Source organism: Heterocephalus glaber, unplaced genomic scaffold, assembly GCF_053883595.1.
Source record: "Heterocephalus glaber isolate CG9 unplaced genomic scaffold, H.glaber_assembly_v1.0 deba00001451, whole genome shotgun sequence".
Lineage (NCBI taxonomy): Eukaryota > Metazoa > Chordata > Mammalia > Rodentia > Bathyergidae > Heterocephalus > Heterocephalus glaber.
In genome coordinates this window covers 6,503,051-6,530,018 of record NW_028258301.1, presented here as the reverse complement: position 1 = coordinate 6,530,018, position 26,968 = coordinate 6,503,051, and the positions used below count along the sequence as shown (strand labels likewise).

The following is a 26,968-nucleotide window of genomic DNA, read 5'->3' as shown; positions in this document are numbered from 1 at the left end:
CCAAAAAGTAACAACAGAATTACAAGTTCTCACTACCTGACTCTCCAATATATGTATTGCTGGCTGCATGTCTTTAGCCTGAGAAGGCCCTAGAGTTCATTTACTTCTTATGCTTCTTTATCATGTTATGAACAGAAATTAAAATGGAAAAGCAAGTGAGTTGCATCTTAATGTCTCACTATGAGGTGTGATTAAACAAAAGAAAAGGTGAATGTTGCTCCCATGTTGCATGCAACAAAAAGGCAGAGATCTTCAATATAAGAAGCAGCATTTGACCCTTAGTAACAGTGTGTGACAAGTTTCAACTTGTTAAGTGCATCAGTGGGTTGTGAGCTATGGCTGAGAGCAGACATGTTTTGGAGTGTGCCATAAATCATGGATCACAACCAACACCTTTCAGTGGAGTTGTGCAATCATGCTGCTTTCAGATTTCAGCTTTTTAAGAAATGTCATCATGGGAGATGAAACTTGGGACTATGATTATGATCCTAAGACCATGCTTTAGAGTTCTCACTGGAAACTACCCTTTCTCCTCATGCAAAAAAAAAGTGCATCAATTTACCTTTATGGAACTATGCAGGCTTAGTTTGTACCCACAAACACTACAGTAAACTCTGAAGAGTATAAGAAACAACATAAATAGAAAATGGACTGAGAAATGGACAGTTTCATCCTCCATCATGACAACACTTCTTATCACACATAGCTCTGGTATAACAATTTGTCAAATAAAAACATTATGGTGCATCTTTATCCACCTATTCACTGGATCTGGCACCATGCCATTTCTGGATCTTCCCCAAAGTCAAACTGACCATGAAAGGGTAAAGCTTTGAACTGATGGAGGACATTGAGGCAGCCACAACAGCACAACTAAAGACACTCATAAAAAAGGACTTCCAAAACTACTTCAGAAAGTGCCAAGAATGATGGGATAAGTGTGTTCAAAGCTAGGGGGAATACTTGGAGGGGGGGGGTAATGGTATGTGTCTTTTACTATAATAAGTTTTGTTTGTTTGGTACCGGGGATTGAACTCAGGACTGCGCTTTTGAGGCAGGTGCGGTGCCATCTAAATCCCTGGCCCCCCATTCACTATATATATTTTTTTGGGGGGGGGGTACAGGGGATTGAACTTGGGTCCTTGCCCTTGCAAGGCAGGCGCATTTACTGTATTTTTAATCAGAACTTGATATGATCATTTTAATTTTGCTATAAGATTCTTCTGAAAAACCAAACTTATTCAAGTCCCTACTTCAGAAAATGTCCAAAGTATACTGGGCGGTCACTGTAGGACAGCAAACAGGTGGAAATTTCTGCAATGTCAGCCTCTCTTTGCCTCGAACCACCTCAATATGAACTCCAGTATGAAGTGGGAACAGTTTTCATAGGCGAGGGAAATCTACACTGCTATGGACAAGACTTGTTGCTAAGGGAGAGGGAACATGAAGATAGCTCTGTAAGAGTTTTCAGCTGTTCCTTTGTCTCTCAGGGATTAGCAAAGCTGCTGGACAGTACTGTTCACAAGCCAAATCTTTAACCTACGCACTGCCACCGATGACCTGGGTAAGAAGAGTAAGGGACTGAGCTTACTGCCTTCCTTTTTTTTTTTTTTAATTATTACTCTTAAAAGAGCCCAAATTTTACAAAATTACCCTCTCCTGTCATTAAGAAATGTTACAAGTAGTTCCATCTTGACATGACAGCAATGCTATTCATTTTTCAACTTTTCCCCACTTTCTGCCCGGAGATAACCATTTATCCTTTGAAGGTCCAGTTCTAATGCCTCTTCTCTGAAACCTCCCAATCCTCTTTTCCCCCATGAGAAATGCATATGCACAGCCTACTAATGATACCTATTTCACAGTGATTCTATTTATTTTGGCTATTTCAAGATTTTTAAAAGCCTGATGCAGCTAAAATATGTGGGTTTTGAAAGCTGGTAAATTTGGATTCAAATTCTGAATTTATGACAAATAGAAAACTGAAGACAAGATATAAATATGAACACTGTTAATATGAATCTTTCTTCTATCCTCTCCACCTACCCTCTTTAAGGGTACAGTTGCTTTGTCATCTTCGTTTGCTTTCTGCCATGTCCCTCATTAGCATCACTATCCTAACAGTATTAGTAAGTAATACTTACTTATTGTGTACCAGCAATGTTCAAAACATATTACATTGCAGATATTAAGTTATTTGATCCTCACAAAGGCCCCAAAGAAGATATTTTCATTAGTACCCTTATTTTACAGATTAAGAAACTAGGTAGGCAAAGAAGCAGTAGAGCCACAATTTGAACACACTATATCTGGCACCAGAGCTTGCCTTCATAATCATCATATTTCCTTTCCAAGTATGGACTCTGTCAATAGTATCTTTGCCTGCTCAAGGACTATACACCACACTCAAGGAAAATCTGACTAAGATATGGTTAATGGTTATTGCAGAATTTCACTCTCTTAAAAAAGAAAAAAGAAAAAGACAGAGTCTCACTATGTATCCCAGTCTGGCCCTGAACTCATGATCCTCCTGTCCCAGCCTCCCAAGTGCTGGGATTACACACATGTGCTACCACAATCAGCTACTTTCTATTAAAAAGAAAACAAGCTTTAAAAAACAAAAAGTCATAAAATTATCTTAAGGAAAATACACCCATATTTTCTATCACTACCTCAACAGATTAGTATTCCATTTTAAAATTTAAATACAGTTTCTCTTCTAAAGTAAAAACAGTTCTTTTTTTTTTTTGGTACCAGGGATCGAACTCAGGACCTTGGGCTTCTGAAGATGTCAGCACCACTGAGCTAAATCCCAGGCCCCAAAACAGTTCTATTTAAATCAAGCCATCCCTAGTCTGACAATGGAAACCAAGTTAGCCATACAGGAAAGTACTAAAGAATTAAGCAGATTTTTTTTTTTCAATTTAAGTTCTCACAGATATCTGAAATCTAACATCAACAATTGCAGAGTCTAATTTGTTTAACATATAAATTTAAATCCCCAAGATAATTTTAGATACCTTTTTTCCTAAAACATTTTCCCCAAAGAACTTACACCACAGAACAGGCATAGCATCCTTTCTTGCTACTCTCACGAATTAAGAATGCACCATCAGGTTTCCCATAAAGCAAGTCCTCTGCTTGTACTCGATTGATATCCTCAACAAACCAGGTTTTCTCATCATAATGTGGCAGGTTTTCATCTTCTTCATTGATAAAATAGGTCCTAAAAATTAAATATTAAAAATGTTTTTAATAACAATTTATATATAAAGACAAATTTATGAATAAAATACTTTTATACCTAAAAGCAAATTCATGAATAAAATGATCTAATTTTTTTTTTTGGTACCAAGGATCAAACTCAGGACCTTGCACTTGTAAGGCAGACAATGGCACCACTGAGCTAAATCCCTGGCCCTTCATCTTCTAATTTTTAACCATAAAATAACAAGGTAAAATTGCAGTTAGTTTTTTTAGCAACCTCATTATATGCATGGATACACAAAGCACAGAACTCACATGCTTTAACCAGTAAGCTGAAACATGAATGTCTGAATAGAAGCACTTATGCATCCAGTTTAATATGGCTGGAAGATTTCCAAATTCAAATGCCTATAAAGCAATTCAATTCAAAAGAGTTGCAAAGTACTTGATTCGATATCATCAAGTGACAGTGAGAACCAACTCTTAGCAGGTATAGAGTTCATGTCTCACATTGGTAACAAAGTCTTCTGACCCAGAGGCTCAGAGAGAACTTACTCATCAGCATCCTCATTCTTAATTCCAAGCCATGTATTCAGGCGCTTCTGTCTCACTCCTTTGTGACTGAGCCATCTGCCAGAGGGAAGACACCAATGTCAGTCTATGTAAACTGCCCAGACAAAGTAGGTATGTCTAAGCCAACCAAACTTTGAGTCCAGAAACTTCTTATATCTCTACCCTTACCAGGAGTGGCCAGAGCTTTCTTTAAATTAATTTCCCTATACTTCCCCTTCCCCAACTTTTTTGTTTTGGTTTTTTGAGACAGGATCTTGCTATGTAGTTCAGGCTGGCCTTGACCTCACTATGTTGCCCAGGCTGGCCTCAAACTCACAGCAGTCTTCCTGCATCAGCCTCCAAAGTACTGAGATTACAAAAGTGCACCACCATACCCAGCTATCTCTATTACTTTTCCTTCAACTAATATTATGATGATTATGTAATACAAACATGTACTAATTTTTAAAAAGAAAAAAACCCTAATATCATAATGAATTAATCTTTTTTGCAAAAGGCATAAATACAGAAAGATACTTGAAATTAGGCAAATCTCTCACTTTTTATTTGCCTTTACTTATGCCACAAAACACACATACGCTTGCGCTCAAATCCAGTGGAGCACTTGTTTCTGAAATCATCAGTTTGTTGAGCATCCCAATTCCCACTAAGTTAGAAGATCCATCCCTGTGTGGCCCACTGAATTGAGTTTCAAATTCTAACCAGAAATTTCAAGGTCTATTTTTGCACCTAAGTAAACCACAACAAATTCAGGGTAACAATCTGAGTACTTGATATGAGTTTATTTCCTCACCAAGCAATCATAGAATCTTAAAATACCAACATTTATTTATCAAATGATATAAAACCATCACATTTACTTCCTTTCAGATGGCCAGTGGTCTAAAAGTGAAGTGGAGTATTCATTCATCATCCCCAGCAAAGGCTCCTTAGCATTCAGATCACATCATAAATGCATCCTCAGGGTGTCTCCCCTAACTGTCCCAAATGTGGCAGTCCCCAGCCTCTCCCAACAGTTGACCTCATTTTATCATATTCATAGCACTTGGCTGAAACACATGACTTTGTATTTCTACTACTTATGTTTATCTCCCTCACTATAACCTAAGTTGCTTTCTAAAAGGGGGGAGGGGTGCAGATCTGTCCTGTATATTCACAATGTTTAAAATGGTGCAAGCACAGGATACTCAATTAACATAAAGTATTTGCTGGCAGGCTACATTTAATATTAAAAATTATCTTTAAAAGAGAAGAAAAAATACTAATTATCATATCCTTTCTTTCCTCCTGCCTCAGCAAGTGGGGGGAAATGTGTGTATATATATATATATATATACTGTCGTTTCTAAAGATCTAATTGGCCTTATAACCCAACTGTTACACTTTAAGAGGAGAAAGGCTTGTGTTTCACTCAGACTAGAAGATTAAGCTGGGAAGTCCCTGAGAAAAAAGGTAGAAAAATACTTTAAAAGGGCCGGGGATTTAGCTCACTGGTTTTGCCGCCTGCTGCACAAGCACAAGGACCAGAGTTCGATCCCTGGTACCAAAAAAGAAAAATACTTTAAAGCTAAAGCAGTAGTCCTAGAGGCGAGTTTAAGCTTCCCTTAGAGCAGAGCTAACGTATGAAATGGAGTTGCTTAAATACAGGGCACCCTGAATAGAGTACAAGAAGAGTCTTAAAATGCAGAATCTGGCCAGGTATAGTGACACACATCTGTAATCTCAGCATTCTAGAAGGCTGAGACAGGAGGACTGCAAGTTCAAGTCCCACCTGGGAAACTTAGCGACACCCTGTCTGTCTAAAAATAAAAAAGGCTGAGGATGTACCTCAGTATCTCAGTGCAAAGGCCCTGGGTTCAATCCCCAGTACCAAAAAATACCCCAAAAACAAACCAGAGTCTGTTGGTGGTCAATTAGGAGATTACTCTATATTTTCTGGAACAGCAGTATTTAACCAGATGACAGGACCCAATGATTAGGAGCAGAGGAAGGGTCTGATGATAGTGGTCAGGAGAGAGGGACAAAGGACTTTGCCCTCCCCTAGTTTTCTGGTACTACTTCAGGAAAACAATTCTTACTGAATCCAACTATGACTGTGTGTGTGTGTGTGTGTGTGTGTGTGTGTGTGTGTGTAAGAAATGGGAAGAGCCCAGTAATAAATGACTTTAAATGGTTTCCATATAAAATGTGGTGGTGCACACACCTATAATCCCAGCACTCAAGAGGCTGAGGCAGGAGAATTGCTGCAAGTTCAAGAAATCCATAAATATTTTCCATATAACCAGGCAGACAGGTTCTTAGAATGAATTAATTTTAACTTCAAGAGAAAGAGTACAAATCTGACTTAAACTGAGCTTTGTAGAAAAAATTTCATATTCCCTAAATAAGAGTTAAGTGATACCATATATATGGGTGTGTGTGTGTGAACGCATGTATAACTTTGAGGAGAAAAACCACTTATAACTATTTAGAGTTATTAGTGCTGGTGTTGTAGTAGCTCAATGTTAAAACATACCTAACATGAGTGAGGACCTGGGTTTGAGCCCTAGCACCAGGAAAAAGAACAAGAGTTATCAGAAATATATTAAGATGTGATTCATTTACTTTAAAAAAACACAAGACGGTCACAGCTGGTGTGAATGTAAAATAGTTCAGTCACTTTTCAAAACAGTTAAATGTACAATTACCATATACTTGTATGTATTCAATAGAAAGGAGAATGTCTGTTTATAAAACATGTACATGAATGTCTAGAGCAGCATTAATAATAACAGTCAAAAGGTAAGAACAGCCTAAGTGTGCATCAGCTGATGCCAGTTAAATAAAATGGAATATATTTTAGAATACTATTTGGCCATAAAAAGAAAAACTGATACTACAACATGGATGAAACATCATGCTAAGTGAAAGAGGCAAGTCATAAAAGACTACATGGTTTGTTTCCTCTTATATGCAATGTCATGAATAGTTAAACCATTAAGACACAAAGAATAGTGGTTGTTTAGGACTGCGGGGTGGGGGTATGGTCATATAGGAGGATAGGGATAATAGCTAGGTACAGGGGTATTTTTGTGTGTGTGTGGTACCGGAGATTCTTTTTTTTAATGTTTTATTTTGAGATAGGATCTTGCTAAGTCACTAAGGTGCCAGGTTGGGCTGGAACTTGTGATCCTTCTGCTTTAGCTTCCCAGGGTGCTGGGATTATAGGCATGCGCCACTACACCCAGCTTCCAGGATTTCTTTCTTATGAAGATAAAAATGTTCTAAAATGTGATGATCACAAATACTTGTAAATATACTAAAAACATGGGATTATATACTTTTTTTAATTTGAGATGGGGTCTTACTATGTTGGCCACCTGGTCTCGAACATGTGGATATAAGTGATACTCTCAGCCACCTGAATAGCTGGTACCATAGGTATGTGCCATCATGCCGTTTTGAATTATACACTTTAAATAAGTGAGCTGTATGGACGTCAATTATGCATCAGTGAAGTTTCCAGAAACATACACCCTCCAAAAGACTCCTTGAGCTGCAAACTCCCCTAGCATGTACTTCTCAACACTCACAATTAGTACACCTATATTGTGTTGACAAGTCATTTTTTTAAATTTATGATTTTAAGTTCATAAATACCAAGAAAAGTAAATGGTACTTATGAAAATTAACCTTAAGTAATGATGAAAATGAACTGCATATAAACAACCAAATTTCTTTTTTAAACAAATATGAAAAATTTTTATACCTAAGAAAAATTTTAACATCTTTTTTGAGTTATAACACATCTTAAGTGTGTTAATCATAGGTGTGCAGATTGATGAATTTGTGTGTGTATATATACCCACGTAAGCACACTCAGGTCAACATTCAAGAGTATCTCCAGGGCTTTTCTTGGCCATAATAGCAAACAGAAATAATCTCTTGAGAAGGATGTTTTTAAAAATTATTCAGCATAGGGGCCGGGGATTTAGCTCAGTGGTTCTGGCGCTTGCCTCCCAAGCACAAGGTCCCAAGTTCAATCCCCGGTACCAAAAAAAAACAAAACAAACATTATTCAGCATAATATTTAATTATCTCACCAGACACTGAATCTAGTGCCTTGATCTAAGTCTTCCCAGACTCCAGAACTGTGAGCAATTCTATTTTATCTGATATCATTTTCTAGTATTTTGTTATAGTGGCCTGAATGGACTGAATCCACACACTTAATTATGCCACTTAGGATGGCATATTTCATAATATCTTTACTGCTTTTCAGGACAAGGAAGTACTTCCATTTATTCTGCTGGTTCATGGCATAGCCTTCTGGAACAACTTTTTTTTTTGGTACCGGGGATGGAGCTCAGGACCTTGTGCTTACAAGGCAGGCACGATGCCACTGAGCTAAATCCCCAGCCTGGCATAGCCTTCTTGGGCCTTTCTTCAGCTTCATGATGTGACCACAAGTACATAAGCATCCCCGCTTTTTATATCTCCTTCTCTTATTTACAAAGCTCTTCAGTATACTCTGTATACTTGCTTAACTTTGTTGCTGATATTGTACTGGGGATTGAACCCAGGACCTAGCACATACTGAACAAGCACTCTATCACTGAGCTATACCCCCCACCCCAGTCTTTTTGTTGTTATTATTTGGTTCTAGGGATTGAACTCAGAGTCTTTACACTAAGTTACAATGCAGTCTTTTTTTTTTTTACTTTTTATTTGTTTTTTTGAGGCAGGGTCTCACTTTGTAGTCCAGCTGGCCGTGAGCTTGCAGCATCCTCCTGCCTCAGCCTCCCAGAATGCTGGAATCACATATGCGGGTGCTACCATGCCTAACTTCACCCATGCATCTTGTTCTGATAATATCTTTTTCTATTTACACTTGAATAATATCCCAACCATACCTATTTGCATAAATCATATAGCTTTCTCTAATACTAAAAAGTTGGGTTTCACTACCCAATTAAATTATCTGAAGTGCCCACTATAGACACATCTTTGTTACTTATAATTTCATTTAAGTATAAAAATTCTTTTAAGATATTTTTCTGTATATTCACATGTAGGTTCACACTCCTAGTGCTTCCAAAGAGTAATTTTTATTTCAATAGCTCTATCATATAACCAAAGATCCTGGGTTTTTAATTTCAGGCAAGCATTAATCTGTATTTCTTCTTCTTCTTCTTTTTTTTTTTTTTTTCCAATATTGAGGATTGAACCCAGGGTGTTTGCACTGAGCTACAGCCCCAGACCTTTTTTATTTTATTTTTTATTTATTTTCCGGTACTGGGGATCAAACTCAGGACCTTGTGCTTGCCAGGCAGGCATGGTGCCACTGAACTATATCCCCAGCCCTATTTTGGGGTTTTGTTGTTTTGTTTTTGAGAGAGGGCCTCACTTTGTAGTTCAGGCTGGCCTTGAACTCACTATGTAGCCCACGCTGGCCTTGAACTCATGGTGATACTCCTCCTGCCTCAGCCTCCTGAGTCCTAGGATCTGTACTTCTTAATCTCTATGGCACAGCCAGCATCTAAGGTTCCCAAGGCATTTGTATGAAGTAGTCATGTCACATTCTGGTCTGTCCCACCACTAATAGGGCTGTGTTTCTAACAGTCTCACTGTCCAGATCTCAATTACAAATCTCTTCCATCTCTAGTTCCAGGAGGACTCTAATTGTGTGTCTCCCTCCCATACAGTCCCACACTACTTACACAAGATGCTGATCTCGAATCTTGCGCAGCTGGATCAGGTCAGGTTTGATACTATTCATTTTTTTATCTATTTCTCGGTTGTCCAAAGCTTGTTTCTTCAAATCCTGCTCTAGACGCATTTTGCTATCATGAATCTCACCCAGACGTGATTTCAATTTATCATAATTCATCATAATTCTGTGAAAATATTTGACATATTAAGGCTAAAATAACAACTAAGCAGAAGGACCCTATTGCATAAACATGGTCCCAAATTTTTTTTTTTTTTAAGAGACAGTCTTGCTATGCTGCAGAGGCTAGCCTTAAACTCCTGGGCTCAGGTGATCCTCCTGCCTCAGCTTCCCAGTGCATAGCTACTATACTAATATCATGAGTGTAGTGGACATAGGTTGTTTTTGCCTGGTCCGTTCCTATTCTTCTAGTAATAGCACCCTGATGGTCCCTGTTGTAGGTAAGGGTTCTCTGTCCTCATCTCAAGGGCAGACACACACACACGCTAGACTGGCCAATAAGAGTACTCCATTACGGGGGCTGGGGATGTAGCTCAGTGGCACCGCGTCTGTCTGGCAAGCACAAGGTCCTGAGTTGGATTCCTGGTATAGGGGGACAGGTATTCCATTTCATCCCATCCCTGCCTTTAGGCTACAAAGATTGTTCAGTAATGAGAATAAGACTCCAACAGATCCAATGAGAGTCTATTCTAGGACTTGGAGTTTTTTGTTTGATTGGTTTGGCGTGTTTTGGTTGTGTGTGTGTGTGTGTGTGTGTGCGCGTGTGTGTGTGCGTTGAGGGGTGTTTACTCATTTGAGACAGCAGCTCGCTATGTAGTCTACACTGGCCCTGAAGTCAATGCCTAGCATAGGCTGGCCTCAAACTCATAGCTATCCTCCTACCTCAGCCTCCTGAATACTGAGATTACAGGCATGTGCTACCACCTCCAGCTTTGTTTTTTGTTTTGAGATAGGGCCTTACTATGTTGCACAACCTGGTCTTGCACTCCTGGGCCAGGTGATCCTCCTGACTCAGCCCCCTGAGTAGCTGGGACTATAGACATGTGCCATCAAGCCCAGGTAATTATAAGCCTTTTGCTAGAGTTATTATATTTTTTATATATATATTATTTATATAATACTATTATATTATTATAAAAAGAATTTTTTTCTTTCCACTGGGGTTGCTATGTTATAAATATGTGATTCTAGGATTCACATCAGTTATACTGTCACCTCACAAGGAAAACCTAAGCAGAAAGCCAACTCAGAAAAACTGAGCTAAAAGACAATGCCAAAAAGAATCCCAGTGACCTTGTATCCAGCCATGATTGAGCAAGTAAAATTCTATGTATGATATTTAAGGGATAGCACAGCACAGCAGGTAAAAACAGGTTTTGCAGTTAGATCTACCTAGGTTTAATCTCAGCCCTACCACTTATTGGAGCTATGCCTTCATTTCCTCATCTATTTAAAATGAATGCCTATAACAGCGCCTACCTTTGCTAAATTATGATAATACATGTAAAAGGATTAGAATGTTGCCTGGCACATCTTGATAAGTATTCAATAAATGATGGTTATAAGCTTTTCTAGCATAGAAAGTTTTGCTATGCTCAATCCTTATGGTAATAATTACCCACATTACTCATTTGTCACTCAAAAATACGTGGTTTACTTCTTATGCATTCTAGTAAGATACTGTCCACCGTTTAGGGAGGAGGAAACAGACTCAGAGAGGTTACATAACTCACCAAGGTTACAAAGTCAATAAATAGCCAATACAGATAATCCTTGTTAACCTACCTGTTTAATGACTGTCCAAAATTATGACTAAGGCACGTCGTTTGGACTTACAACCCGTCTTTTGGGGGGGGCGGACACAATTTGGTACATCTTCTTTATAGAGCTTCAATGTCTTTTTTTTGTACAGAGTACCCTGTTTATATGGTACTGTAATTTTTGTTCATTATACTGTACAATACAGTACTGTAGCTATGTTGTTATACACTACAGTACTGCATGTAAGAGGTACACTAAAGCAAGGTCATCAAGTTGGAGTTTCCTTTGACCATTTCTTTGTTCTGAATATTGTAATGTACATACTATATACAATTCCTCATTTAGTGACCAATTCATTTAATAACCTTGTTGTGGGAAGCTAGCTCAGTCATTAAACGAGGAATGTTGTATCAAATTCAAGCCCATGGTTTTGACTGCTAAGCTAACACAAACTCCCAGCATGTAGTTCTACACTCATGCACACAGAAGTTCACTAACAATTGTTATACTAATACTAGAGATAATTTTGCTTTGCCACTACATATGATTTATTTTTATTTACTACCCATTTTTCCATGCCTTTTCACTCTTCAACCCACTATTATCTAATCTGGTCTTCCAATATTCTACATTTATTTCGATAAATGCTTCATTTTGATGAAGGGTTCCAATATCGTTTTAATTGTCAAATCCAATAAATTCTCATGCTATTTGTTCTGTGTTCTCCCATGCTTAGCACCTATGACCACCTATACACTTATGCCTCCCAAATCCTTTTGTACCCTGAGCTCCAAATCCAAATAACCAGCTGCCTTCCTGTCAACAGCTCCATTTGAGCTTTCAGAAGAACCTTAAATTCATCAGCTCCTACCCTGAACTCTTTTCATGTACTTCGTATTTCAGTGACTAAATAATACCATCTTCCTCCCAGTTACAAATACTAGAAATCTATGAATAATCTTTGACTTTTCCCACACCTACCGTATCTGATCAGGTATCAAGTCCTCAGTAGTTCTACTAACTCCCTTTCTGCCAATGCTGGTCCAGGCCCTCACTATATTTTAACCTGCAGCGACTTGAAAAAGTCAAGCTTATTTTCCTGCCTATACTCTAATTTCACTGTGGTTTATTCTTAGCTGCCAAAGTTGGTTTTCAATTCAAAAAAATATTTAGTGAATACTCATTATGTAACACAAGACAGCATTTAAGTACTGGGGCTCTATCCAGGAAAATAAACCACTCTGCCTAATCTCAATGAGTGGGCATAGCATTTAGTAAACTAGGGCTAGGGACCAAACACTCTAGGGACACCAACCCAAAGCTCCTAAAATGGTCTGGGGAATCAGGTAACATTTTCTAGAAAAAGTCATGTCTAACCTGAGTTCTAAAGGATGAGCAGGAGTTAATAATTGAGGGGACTGGAGAAAGAACAAAGAAAGTTTAGTTTGGTGTTAGTACAAATAATAAGTAGTTCAATATAGCAGGACTTTGCAGTTTGAGAGGGTAAAAGCAGACAAGATAGGAATTATAGAAGAAAAGTCTGGTCTCATTAATGTACTTAGAGGAATTAAGTAGACTTACCGTTCAATCTCCTTTTCATTCCCTTCTCTGTGAAATCGCTCAATATATTCTTTGCTATGTTGTTCTTGTGTATGACATTGTTCCTCAAATATTTTAATTGTTTCGTTAAAAGCTTCAATTGCAGTTCTATTCATCTGTATTTCCTGCAAGAGAGAAAAAGAAACACATATTTCATTATCTTTGTTGTTTTTTGTAATCTTGGTTTTAAAATAAGTCTGTTAATTCTAGTTATAATCCTATATAAGATTCACTTAAGAGAGCTAAAACAAAGCCTTCATTCAATTCCTGTTCTATTACTGAAACACAAAATAAATCATTCAAACTATAAAATAAATTTAAAAAGAACCATTACCTTAAATATGGCTAAGAACTATAGAAAAGTCTCTGAATGACCAAGAAAGACTGATCCTGAACACCTTGAGGACAGGAATCAAGTTCTGTCTTCACACTTATTGTAATGCTGACCCCCCAAAGTACCAAAGAAATGAACAGATAGAGGTAAGGAGTCCATAAGGCAAAGTGAAAAGTCTTATTCCCATAAAAGCCCTATAGGGCCGGGGATTTAGTTCAATGGCGCTGCACCTGCCTTGCAAGAGCAAGGTCCTGGGTTCAATCCCCAGTACCGGGGGTGGGGGGGAGCCCTACAGAGGCTATTTATTCTTACTTTCTATTTATTTATTTCTAAAGCACATGCTTAGTTTTCCACAGATTCATCAACAGATTAATCTCATTAGAAGCAAAAAATAGAAAGAGAGTATCTGCTAAAGTCAGATACACTAAGAAGAATAAGAAACTAAACTCCACAAAACACAACAACAAAAAAAAGCCCAGTAGCCTAAATAGTTTCATGGTTTTTTTTCTTAGCTTTCTATAAGTTTCTATTCTTTCTTCCAGTACTAGGGATTAAACCTATGCCCAGTCCTTCTGCACTATACTACATTTCCTTTAAAAAAAAAAAAAAGTCTCACTAAATTGTTGAATTGTCCAGACTGAACTTGAGTTTGTAAACCTCCAGCCTGAGCCCCCCCGAGTACCGAGATTACAGTTATGCATCACCACATCTGGGTAATTCTATACATTAATGAGGTCTGAGGAGATTAGTAAATATCTAAATCATTATTTCCCTAAAATCTTCAAAAGGAGCTAAACTGTGTTAAGTTTCTTCTTAGAAAGACAATAAATATGCATAAAGGTCTAGAATGAGTCCTATCTTGTATATTTCCAATTCTAGAAATTTTGATGCTGGTGGGACAATTCCTCAACTATACAGCATTTATTAATTCCAACTAATGATTACTGAGGATCCATTATACAGAAAGTGCCACCTGATGATAAAGCAATTTGTGAAACATGAAGTCTGCCCTTCAGGACTCAGAATACACATGTGGAACAGACTGCTGATTTTAATAAGGTTTGGTTTCATGTCATGGTAGAGGTGATCGGGTAGGGTTAACTGTTCTATAGATGCTTCACTGAAGAGGTGACATCTGAACTAAGTCTGAATGAGCCAGGTATAGTGGTGCATGCCTATAATCCCAACACTTGGGAGGCTGAGGCATGAGGATTGCTGCAAGTTTGAGGCCAGCCTGGGCTACAAAGTGAGACCTTGTCTGAAATCAAAAAGCTGAATGAAAATGAAAATAAGGTATAAGTACAGTATAATTTCTGCTATACAGTATACTAGATATCTATTAAATAGAAAGTAAACCCTACCTTAAAAATATTCATTTTTGTTATCTACTACAAAGGATCCAGGCAGTTACTGCTATACACAGAATTCACCTGGAACTTAGTAAAATCACCACAGACTAATAAATCACTTGATGTACAAAGTAATAGCCTTGTGTTCCGTATGAATGAGATACATAGTTAAATAAATTTTCCTAAACTACTAAGAACTCTAATATTATAAACTTCCTTAAAGACACACTTTCATCAAAATTCCCAATACCTTTCATATAGTACATAACAACTTAGAACAAATTAAATCAATCCAAGTTCAGTGAAAAAAAAAATCAAAGTAGTAACAAATAAATTCTAAGAATGAGACTCTTATTCAGAATTTTGCTGTACATCATTAATAATTAATACTGATTATTAAACATAGTACTAGTGTTTCTATGATTTCCATTCATTTGCTCCTGCTTCCTCAGCAGCTCCTAAATGTTAGCTGGGCACACCTGATCGAATAATGACCAGATTTCTCAGTCTCCCCTGAAGCTAGTTTCGATCTATAGCTAAATATGACCCTGTAACTAAGTTTCAGCCAGTGGGATAAAAGTGAAAATAGTGTGTGTTCCTTCTAGGAAGTCACCTTAAAAATAGGAATCCTATCCTAGGTTCAATCTCCAATACCAGAAATAAATAAATTTAATTTTTAAAAGAAAACTTTCACCTTCTTCCTTTTCCTTTTCCCTGTTTACTAGGATATGGCTGTGATGGCTAATATTAGGACAAGCCAAGTTCCACAGACAGCAAAGCATAAGACAGAATAAGCTTATAAATCTAACTCCTCATGACTGTGGAATTGCCGTAATACTCCTGTATTGCCTATATACACATAAAAGAACATTTTCTACATGAAGCCTTCACTGTTTTATTATTTTTTTGGTCACACATAATCAGTTAGTACTAACTGGTACAAAATTATATCCTTAACCAATAAAAAGCAATTTATAAATGGGGGTGGGTTATATCATCAAAGACTCAAAAAAGGATTTTTAAGATATTAAGATAGCTGACGATTATAGAAGATCTGATGTAACTATAATACCTCAATACTATTAGCCCAAACAACAAATATGTACTAACCTGAGATGTTCTGGTATATTCTTCATACAGCCTATCATATTCTTTGCTCTTTTCCTGATACTGAGAGTGGTACTCTTGTAGTTTTTTACCTACTGCATCAATGTTATCTTCTTTTACCAACTGATCCTACACAGGTAAACAAAAGAAACAAAGTGTTAACAATTCTGACACATGGGCTTTACCAGGTCTTTTTTTTTTTTTTTCCTATGCAAAGGATGGAACCCAGAGCCTTCCATGTGCCAGGCAAGCACTCTACTACCACTGAGCTACACTCCCTGTGGTACCTGTCTTTTTCTGCTGTACTGGGGATTGAACCCAGGACTTTCCCAATATGCTACATCTCCAGCCCTTTTCTTTATTGTTTATTCTGAGACAGGGTCTCACTAAGTTGCTAAATTCCCCAGGCTGGGCTTAAACTTTGTATCCTCCTGCCTCAGCCTCCCAGAGTACTGGGATTACATACCCCGGCCCAGCTTATTTATTTTTAAATTGTATTTCAACTTTAGAAGGATTAAGTCCTTTGCTGACACTAAGATCAGCTTTTAAATCATACAAAAATAATTAGTACATCAAAAACTAAGAAATAAGGTATAAATGGAAAGCATAAACAGAAGTATTTTATATAAAGTTAATAAATATATGCAACAAGCTATTCTGGAACAGTAGCCACAAAGTTCCAAAAATACATAAAATCTTTGATAGAATATTTTAAATGGCTAGCGTTCTTCTCTTTCCAATCGATAAGCCTGATAAACAGTTAAATGATGTTAAATAATGACTTGCTCAACAGCTGTCAAGAACATCAATAATCATACCTGTTGGTACCTGGACACTGGGTACATCAGCTTCACATCAAGCTTGGGATTGTACTGAGCAAGAGATTCATGATGATAGTGGTTAATGAGCTCCACCACAGAATTAAATGTCAGAGGATCAGAAAAGCCATATTTACCATCCTGATGATAGATCTTTATTAACTTATTGTTGCCTCCCTTCCTGTGAACAACAAGAAAAAACTGTAGATTTTTTTCCCAAAAAATTCTATGAAGCACTGCTTTCATTGGCTCACGTAAGAAATACGTTTTACTAAGACTCAAGGTGGTGAAAGGCATATATAACTATGTGTATGCAAGTATATATAATATTATTTCACAGAGGACAGAGACAAACTCTTTAGGACCCCAAAATAGGTGGCTCTATTTCTTTGAGGAAGAAGCAGAAGCTGTATCTATTTAAGGGAAAATAAACATTTGCCACATAGTCACCAGCACTCAGGTCTTCTTGTTAGTGCACAAAACATTAGTAAACTCCTTAAATGAGTTATAGCTGGTTAACTGATCTAGGACCTTATATTATTTTCTTTTATACTTGCTTATAATTCTTGGAAATGACTAGGGTACCACAATAAATAAATGATCTGAATCATTCAACTATTTTACAAAGTAAAGCATTTGAAGAGCCATGTACATTAGATGGGTGTAATTTGATACTTGAATAGTCCGGATCATATCCAAAGACAATTTATAACCAAAGTATACAACAGCAATGTTTTATAAGTTCCATAAGGCATAATCTAAAACCACAGCAGGTTGACTCATTATAGTAAAATACTGTACCATTTCCATTTAACTCTTCTTATAGCAGCATGCAGACTTAGTGAAAAAACATGCCTCCATACTTCTTTACACCATGCTATGTATTATACATGATAAATGAAGCACTGGGATTCGTGAAAGGTCAAACACAATAGGTTTGAACCCAGGGACTGGTTTAAATTAATCAATGCTTCAAAGGCCAGCATTTAGATGGATGACAAATTATTCCTATAAAATATCCATTAGAAGATAACCCAATCACATGTAATTATTTCAGGTGTGTACACTCACACATGTCCTCGATATAAATAAAAGCTGATCTCTCTGAAAGTTAAAAGGCATGCATTCATTCAAAAAATGTTCTGAACACCTACTATGAATTAGGAATTTTACAAAGCACCGTGGATACAATGACAGGCCAGATAAGGTCCATGCTCGCAGGTAAGTTGAGGAACATGTGGCCATATTTCAGTTTATGAAAGATTTTTAAATTCCTTAAAATATAACATAAAGGGCCGGGGAGTTAGCTCAGTGGTTTTGCTGCCTGCTGCGCAAGCACAAGGACCCGAGTTCGATCCCCAATACCAAAAAAAACCCAAAACAACAACATAAAAACAAGTTATATCAAATGGTAGTAAGTCTGTGGGGGAATAAAGCAGAGTAAAAAAAGATAGTTCTAACAGTGGAGAGAGTACTGTTTTATATGTGCTGCTCAAGGAAAACCTCTCTGCTCAGGTGATATTTGAGCAGAGTCCTAAATATAGTGAGGAAGCTGGCAAAGCAGATAACTGAGGGAAAGGCTGTCCACACTGTGGGAACAGTAAGTGCAAGCCCCCCAAAAGGTACATGCTGGGGATGTCTGAAAAACAGCAATGAGGCCCTTAATGCTGAGGCTGAATAAGCAATGAGGAGAGGAGCATAGGTGAGTAAGAGATGTAAAAAGAGCTTAGACAATGTAACAACAACCTGTAGGCTATTTTAAGGCTTTAACTTTTACTGAGTGAGATAGGAAGATACAGATGGTTTGGGCAAGATGATATCATTCATCTTGTGGTTAAAAAGGCTCACTCCTTCTAGTGAGTTAGACTGCTCAAAGTGGGCAGGGTACATGTTGGGACACTATTATGATAATCTAGGCAAAAGATGATTGTGCCCAGTACAAGGGTAGAAGCAGTGGAAATAATAAGAAATGGTGGGATTCAATATATTTTGAAGAGAGAACTAACAAGATTTGCTGATGCTTAGATATGGAAAGGAGATAAAGAAACAAGATCAAGATGGTTTCAAGGTTTTTATCTTAAGCAATTAGAAGAATGGAATTGTCATTTATTGACATAAAGAAGTTACATAAAAAGAACACATTTAAGGAGGGAAAAGTTTGATTTTAGACATAGTCTGACATGCCACTGAACATTCAAAAGCAGATCATATAACTATTACTAGACAAAAGAAAGGAAATACAGGGAAGAGGCAACAGAGGTGTAGGGGAGAGCAATGGGGGGATGGGGATGATCAAAACACTGTACATTATTTGCAAGTATGAAAATAATGCATTAAAACCCAATATTTTGTAAAATTAATATATACTAATAAAATGTATTTAAAAACAGATGATCTAAAAAAGAAAAGCATGATCTAGTAGCCTTCTTGAAGAGTCAGGAAAGGTTTGGACTAGAGATATAAATTCAGAAGTTGACATCCTCTGGATGTTACTTAAAAGTGATAATAGATGGACAAATGAAGACTTACAGTTTAAGCCCCAGGGCACATCAATGTTTAATGGTCAGGGATATGAGGAAGAACAAGCAAATGAAACCAAGAGAGCAATTAATGAAGTAAAAAGAAAACCAAGATACACTAAAAAAAAAAAAAAAAAAAAATCATTTTTTTTTTTTTGTACTGGGGATCGAACTCAGGACCTTGTGCTTGCGAGGCAGGCGTGGGAGCCACTGAGTTACATCCCCAGGGCCCAAAAATCAATTTTTTAAAAAGCACTGCAGCAAAGAATAAATAATCAACAAGTGCAGTGGTCACTGAGTGTGGCAAAATAGAGATCACTGAGTAACCCTAACTAAATGGTTTTTCAGTGAAATGGTAAAAATGAAAGCCTGACTGAAATAGATTCAAGAAAAGGAAGAATCAATGTCCACAGACAACTATCTTGAGGAAGATTTGTATAAACAAGAAATAAGAAAGTAGGTGGGAAGAGATATATGATTAAAGGGATTGACTGACTGACTGACTGACTGATTGATTGATTGTGGTACTGGGGAATGAACCCACTGATGTTGTGCTACATCCCCAGCCCTCTGTTTTGTTTTTGGTTTTTTTGGTACCAGGGATTGAACTCTGGACCTTGTGCTTGCGAAGCAGGTGGCAGCACCACTGAGGTAAATCCCCGGCCCCCTAGCGCTCTTTTTATGTTGAGATAGGATCTCATTAAGTCACCTATACTAGGCCTGAACTTTGAATCATCCTGCCACAGACTGTGAGTACCTGAGAGAAGGGAGGGAGTGAAGGAAGAACCCAAAGATGAAGAGAAGAAAGAGGAAGAGGAGGAAGAAGAGAAGGAAGAAGAGGAGAGGGAAAGAGGGAGGGGAGACAAGAAGGAAGGCAGGGGGTGATCATGTTGGGAAGCCAGGCATCATGGCAGATGTGGTGCCTGTAGTCCCACCTACTTGGGAGGCTGAGACACGACTGTCAGTTTGAAGCCAGCCTGGGGAATTTACCAAGACCCCAGTCTCAAAAAAAAAAAAAAAAGTGTTTGAGTTTAGTTAAGTGATTACGATAGAAGGAGAGAGAAAATCAAGTTTTTAAGAATTCATTCACAAAACTTATTTTTTGGTTGGTTTGTTTTGTTTTTTTAAGACAGGGTCTCACTCTGGTACCCAAGCTAGCCTCAAACTCCTGAGCTCAAGTGACCCTCCCACCTCAACCTCTTGAGTAGCTAGGACTGTAGCAGTGTGCCAGCACACCCAGCTTTGCAAAAAAGTTATTTTACTAAGGGACCATGGATTCTAAGCAGAGAAGGAGAAAAGCAAAGATACGAAGGAATTAAGGAATGGTGAATTTGTAATTGTATGTTTCCCTGTCTTTAATCTTCTTGAACAGAAGAATCAGGACCTTCCTGCTTACAGTCTAGCACCTGGCCCAATGCCTGACAGCAGATTCTCAAAAATTTGTTAAATATCTAGATTTTCTATAATGGTTACTATTTATTGCATTAAAAACAATGGTTACTGAGAACTGAAAAACTTCCTCACCACTTACTCTCTGCAATCTGGTTTCACTCTCATTCCGCTCATTTGAGGATCACTAAGGACTTTTGCCAAATTCAGACTCTGTTCCTTGACCCTGCGTCCTTCTCCTCCCACCCTTCCTGAACAGCCCATTCTCCCATGACTTGACAACATTACTCTTTCTTTCAACCTCTCAACTATTCTTCTTCTGTCTCTTTTCTGACTATAAACACAGTTATTCTCTTAAAAAAATTTTGCCATCAGCCTCTACTCTCTTTTCCGTCTATACACTCTCCTTAAAATCCTATTTACTGGAGAGGCCACCTGCCCGTGAGAGCCACCTGAGGCCAGGCAGCAGCAGAGCACAGAAAGGCCTTTGTTCTGAGCTTGGGAAGATAGGACAGTAATGAGCAGAAGAAAGAGTGAAACTCACCGGGAGAGCGAAGAGAGAGACACTGGGATAAAGACGCAATGGACTGCAGTGGTTGGTGAGTTGTTGGGATCAGCACCTCCTACCGGAGCCCTGACTCACTGCAGGAGAAGGGCAGCTTGAACCTGCAGTCGAACAGTACAGAGCTCAAACCCACAGGAGGTCAGGGAGCTCAGCCTCAGCCTCACAGCCAGAAAGCAGCCTGAACTTCAGTGGACTATGGCTGGCTTGCTGGGATTAATCAACTCAGATCTGTACGCTGCCCACATTGTCTACCAGTGACAACAGAGACACACCTTGAAGTAGGCTTTTTTACCCCCGTTCATTTCTCTCCTCTCTTGTTTCTGTTTTTGTCCTGTTTTTTTTTCTTGATTGTTCTTACTTTTATAGGTGCATGAACAGTTCCTACTTTTCTTATTGCTGTTTTTTTGTTGTTGTTTTTATTTTTCTTCTCTTTCCCAGTTTCCCAAAGTTTGCATGATCTTTCTTTGTCTTCTAGCCTTCTCTTTTCCTCTTCTTCTATTTCTCTATTCCCTCCACCAACTCCTTCTATATTTTCTTTCCAGAGGGTAAATTCACTATATTGAGGGCTTATTTACTACAAACATATTTCTGGTTTTAGATTTTGTTATATAAACATAAATCTAGTTCAAACTGTTAAAGGTGGCAAATTAATAGTTACCACAGTTTGTCATCTTCTAGGCTGTGTTTGATGCTGCCATTATTATTTTTTTTTGGTACTGGGGATTGAACTTGGGACCTTGTGCTTGCGAGGCAGGCGGCTGATGCCATTATTAATGCTGACTGCATCACCTGCCTAGGATGCACAAGACCATGGGTTCATGGGCTGGGGATTTAGCTCAGTGCCACCGCCTGCCTCACAAGCGCAAGGTCCTGAGTTCGATCCCTGGTACCCAAAAAAAAAAAGACTATGGGTTCTAATCTCCAGCACAAAAAAAATCCCATTTACTCTACATATATGGTTGTCTGGCTCTTTTTCTAGTCCCATAATCTCTTTTAAGCATTAAACCCACATTTCCAGATATATCCCTAGATACATTTTTACCTAGCAGTTCTGGAGCAGCTAAAAATAAACATTTATTCCTTCTTCCCACTAAAACAACTGCTCATCACTTTTCTGTTTCTATAAATGGCACATTCCTTCTAAATGTAGCAGGCTCAAACCAAGGTCACCTTCAACTCCCACTCAACCTGATACCTATTGTATTGCTAAATCTCCATTTGCCTTTAACTACTCAAATTCTTTCTGAGAGCCACTAATCTAGGAATTTGTGTATTCAATCATTTGAATATGTCATTCTTATTTGAAATCCTTTTTAAAAATTTTTGCACTTAGAAATAAAACTCAAATTCCTTCCAAAGGTCCTTAAACTTTTTATACAATCTTATTCCCTCCTACCTTTAACTTCTTCACTAACTATCCTCTAATTTATACTAAAGCCAGCCACAAAAAGTATTTATATTCATCAGATCTATAAAATCTTTCCCAAATCAATGTCTTTACTTTTTCTGTTCCTACTTCTTGAAACTCTTTGCTGGCTGGTTCTTTCTAATCCTTCAAGTCTCAGAGGTCATCTCCTCAGAGAGGCCCTCCTTAAACTGCCTATTCCTGTATTCTCTATCATATGAACTCCCTATACAGCACTTCATATGCCACAAAATAATCTCTTTTCTTTTTTATGTGTTTATGTTATCTTCCTCTCCCGGGCCCTCTTCCCCTACCAAGAATATAAACACAAGAACAGAGAGGTCATGTCCATCTTTGTCATTTTCTTGGCCTAAAACAATCAAGCATTGTGGTTACTCAATAAATTAAAGAACTGAGGGCTGGGGATTTAGCTCAGTGGTGCCACCACCTGCCTCGAAAGCGCCAAGGTCAGGAGTTCGATCCCTGGTACCAAAAAAAAAAAAAAAAAAAAGAAAGGATTGAGATTTAAATTCTATTCTGAGTCACCATTACCCCTCAATTTGTAATAGCTTCCTAACTCTTTACTAGTATCCATTCTTTTATTCTTTCTACCAAAATACAGTGTGATCACAACTTCCCTGCTGAAAAAAATGCAATAGTTCTCTCTTACTACCTATAACATTAAATACAGATTCCAAATTTTAGAATTCAAAGCCCTCTTCAACATGATCCCTTTCCAATCTTCTATTTCCTACCACCTCCTCTTCTCTACAATCTGATCCTCATATTTCACAAAATATGGCTATAATTTCCCACCTCCATATCTTTGCTCCAGTTATCTATTCCTGCAACCACCCCTTCTACATGTCCAAACGTATCCAATTCTTCAAGATACAATGTCAGTGCGATTTCCTCCGTGAAAGTCAGCTTTCTATAGTCAACAAGATACTTCTTTTTCCTCCTTTCAGCCCCAAAGCATAGTGTTTCAACCTCTCCTGTTATTTAAACTCTCATTTAGTTTTCCTATTCCCTTTATCCTCACTAGCTTATGTTGTCCTTCAAACAAAACTTTTAAGTCATTGCTAGATGCTCCTACAAAGTAACTAGCACTGAGCTGTAAGTATTTATTATACTGAATTAAGACCATCACTTTTCTGCTTAGCAAAAAAAGCACAGTGCTACTGTCATTTCCTCTGAAAAACTCTTTGCCTTTCTCTCATTTAATCTGTCCTTCATTCAAATATTCAAATACTAAGCACCTGAATGTCAGATCTTGTGCTAGATAACTGAAAACTTTAGAACATTCTTGCCAATGTCTATCAATTGATGAGTAGATAAACAAAATACATGATATACATACAATAGAACATTATTCAGCCTTAAAAGTAATGAAATTCTGACATGCTACAACATGAAGAGCCTTTAAAATATGCTGAAAAATAAGCCAGATACAAAAGGATAAATATATGATTCTATGTCTATGAGGTACCTAGGAATAGTCAAATTCACAGAGCCAGATCGTAGAATTGCTACCAGGAGCTGTGAGAAGGGGAACTGAGAGTGCTCTAATTCACTCAGCAACCTGCATTAAGGTGTAGCATATGTGTGTTTCTCCTATTCCACCACTACACACCTGGATTATAAACTCTTGAGGTCAAAACTATGTCTTATGTATGTTTGAACCCAGGACCTTGTGCATGCCAGGCCAGTGCTGTACCTGATCTATCTCCCCAGCCCTTAAAACATATTTTATTTTTTCCCCTTAATACATATTTTAATGCATATTCCCAATCCTAGCAAAAGTACCTAGCACAAAAATAATCTCCTATTTATCATAGCTGGTAAACAATAAAATGGACTGCCTCAAAAGGAAGGAAGATGTCTGGAAAATCACCTGGCACTTTTTGAAAAATGCTATTCAAAGAATTCCTATACCAGAGAAACTTAATTCAACTAGAAAATATTAAAAACCCCTTCCAGAGACAGGCAGGTCTGTGGACGCCGTAGCAACGTCGCGAGTCACGCGGAAACACGCCGAATCAGCAATCCACTGGACACGGGGAAAAACACACACACACACGCACGCACGCACACACACACACACACACACACATGCTCCTCTGTACAGCCACCTGGTTCCACACTACAAAGACGCAGAGGACACCGGACCACCAGACCACTGTACTCGGTAAGTTGGAGTCATCTTCCCTCCCATCAGGACCGGGACTATCTTCAGAGGAAGGGCAGCTGGAACCTGCAATACAACTCTGCAGAGTTCAACCCTACAGGAAGACAGGGAGCTCAACTTGGGACTTGCAGCCAGAAATCTGCCTGAATCTCATGGGTCTGCGACTAGCTTGCTGAGACTCATTGACTTATATCTGCACACTGCTACCCACGTTGTCTATTGTGACAGCAGAGATGTACCCTAAAGAGGCCCTTCATCTTCATGGTTATCTTTTATTCCCAAAATTAGTTTTATTATTTTGTTTTTTTTCTCTTTTCTTTTCTTTTGCTCCTCTTATCTTTAATTTTTTTTCCCTACTCTTTGCAAATATTTTTCTCTTTTTTTCTTTTCTTTTCTTCTTTCTTTTCACTTTCCTTTCTCTCTCTCTCACACTCACTCTCTTGCTGTCCCACATTGTTCATCTTCCCTTTTTGTCCCTGTTTTGGTCCTCATTCGGAGTTCTTCTTTATTTTCCTAGTATTCTTTTTCCTTCTCACCTGTGCCCTCTGGCCACACTGCTAACCTTCCCCTATCCTTCTTCCCATCTGTCCCTCCCTCCCCAACCCCTTCTAACTCCCCATCCCAAAAACCTCTTTCAAAAACATTTAAAATTTTCAAGGGGGCCCTAGACTAGGAAACAGTAAAGGAACTCTTTGCTTGTCTTTGTTCTTGAATGGTAGGCAACTTCAGGTAAATTATATAACTTTTGCAGGGTCTTTTTCTCATATATAATATTATTATATGATAGTTATATTATTATAGAATAACTGCTTCTTTTAATTAGGTATAATAGGAATATAGCTGTAAAATACCTTCTTACTATGGGATTAAAACCATTTTCCAGCCATCCAAGGTGGCACACACCTATAATCTCAGCACTCTGGGAGGTTGTAGCAGGAGGATCACAAATTCAAACCCAGTTTGGGTATCTCAGCAACTTAGAGAGACCCAATCTTAAAAACAAATTTTTAAAAAGATGGCATGTAGCTCAGTGTGAAGGCCTTGGATTCAATTCCTAGTACCACAAGAAAGAAGGAGGGAAAGGGGGAGAGAGGGAGGAAGAAAGGGAAGGAGAGAGAGAAAAAAAGAAAAAATAAATTCCAAAGACAGTATAGCCACACACAGTGGCTCATGCCTATAATCCCAGCACTTGGGAGGCTGAGGCAGGAGGATCGCCATGAGTTTAAGACCAGCCTGGGCTACATAGTGAGTTGAACTACACAATAAGACCCCATCACAAAACAACAACAACAACAACAAAAACCCAAAGCCTGGTGTATGTCCCTGTAATCCCAGCTACTCAGGAGGCGGAGTCAGAAGAATCACTCAAGCCTAGGAGTTGAAGGCCAGACTGAGCAATATAAAGATCCCATCTCAAAAATTAATGAGAAGGCTGGGGATTTAGCTCAGTGGTTCCACCACCTCCTGCGTAAGCACAAGGACCTGAGTTCGATCCCCAGTACCAAAAAAAAAAAAAAAAATTAATGAGATAGAAAAAAAGAAAGGGTAAAACATTTGCCTAGCATGCATAGGCCCCTGGCTTTGATCTTCAGCACCATAAAAAAGGTATGTAGATAATTATTTTTTAAATTATAAAACTTTATTGTAACTGGGATAATTCAATCATTAAAATTAAATATGGATTATAGCTAATGCCATTTTTCTTAACCCATTTTTAATATATATCTCATCTTTTTTTGGGGGGGTACTGGGGATCGAACTCAGGACCTTTCGATTACAAGGCAGGCAGTGGAACCACTGAGCTAAATCCCTGGCCCTACATATCTCATCTTTGTCAATATACAAGGTCATACTCCTACCACTAAGAGATTTTAATATACCCCCAAGAAGGCATGTTTTATCTTCTACATACCCTCATCAGCCAAAATTATGTTGAGTTCAACTTTCTAAAGTCTGCATTAAGGAAAATAGGGTTAGTGGAGAGATACAATCATTAATAACTTTAAGCTATGCCCATGACTTCATTAATTAGGTTAGCTGTTGTCTTCTTAGTCTCTTACAGCTAGGGATTATAGTCCTCCCATTTTACTGTTACATAAAAATAAAAACAGTTGCCACTTTTATATGTTTAAATATTTAATATACAGAAAAAATTTTAAAACCAAACAACTAAAACTTATTTATCTAAATAAAAATATTTTAAAATAGTTATATAAAGATTCAGATAAACTACACAACTCTACATACTCAAAACTAAAAGAACATGAGAAAGGCACCAGTCAAAAGGCCAAAAAATACTCACCTCAAAGTCAAAGTATAATCTCCCTGGATTTTTGTTGAGGCATCACGGACCAAGAAAGTACCATCTGGCATGTCCCGTAATTTGTCATTTACTTCCTCCCTGAAGAACAGAATTAAAGAAAAAATTTGAAGAAAAAAAAACA

At 37.9% G+C, this 26,968-nt stretch overlaps 1 protein-coding gene across 3 annotated transcripts in view; it reads right to left on the bottom strand.

Moving 5' to 3' along the window:
* Pik3r3 (phosphoinositide-3-kinase regulatory subunit 3) overlaps window positions 1-26,968 on the bottom strand; it is a 96,477-nt gene that overhangs the window by 10,533 nt on the left and 58,976 nt on the right. For all 3 annotated transcript variants that reach the window (XM_087214763.1, XM_004872947.4, XM_013068548.3), the window contains exons 3-9: window positions 26,827-26,925; window positions 16,459-16,639; window positions 15,644-15,769; window positions 12,833-12,975; window positions 9,480-9,656; window positions 3,763-3,837; window positions 3,056-3,226 (exon numbers count right to left, since the gene is read on the bottom strand). In XM_087214763.1, the coding sequence (XP_087070889.1) occupies window positions 3,056-3,226; window positions 3,763-3,837; window positions 9,480-9,656; window positions 12,833-12,975; window positions 15,644-15,769; window positions 16,459-16,639; window positions 26,827-26,925 (972 nt within the window). The remainder of the gene's footprint in view (window positions 1-3,055; window positions 3,227-3,762; window positions 3,838-9,479; window positions 9,657-12,832; window positions 12,976-15,643; window positions 15,770-16,458; window positions 16,640-26,826; window positions 26,926-26,968) is intronic.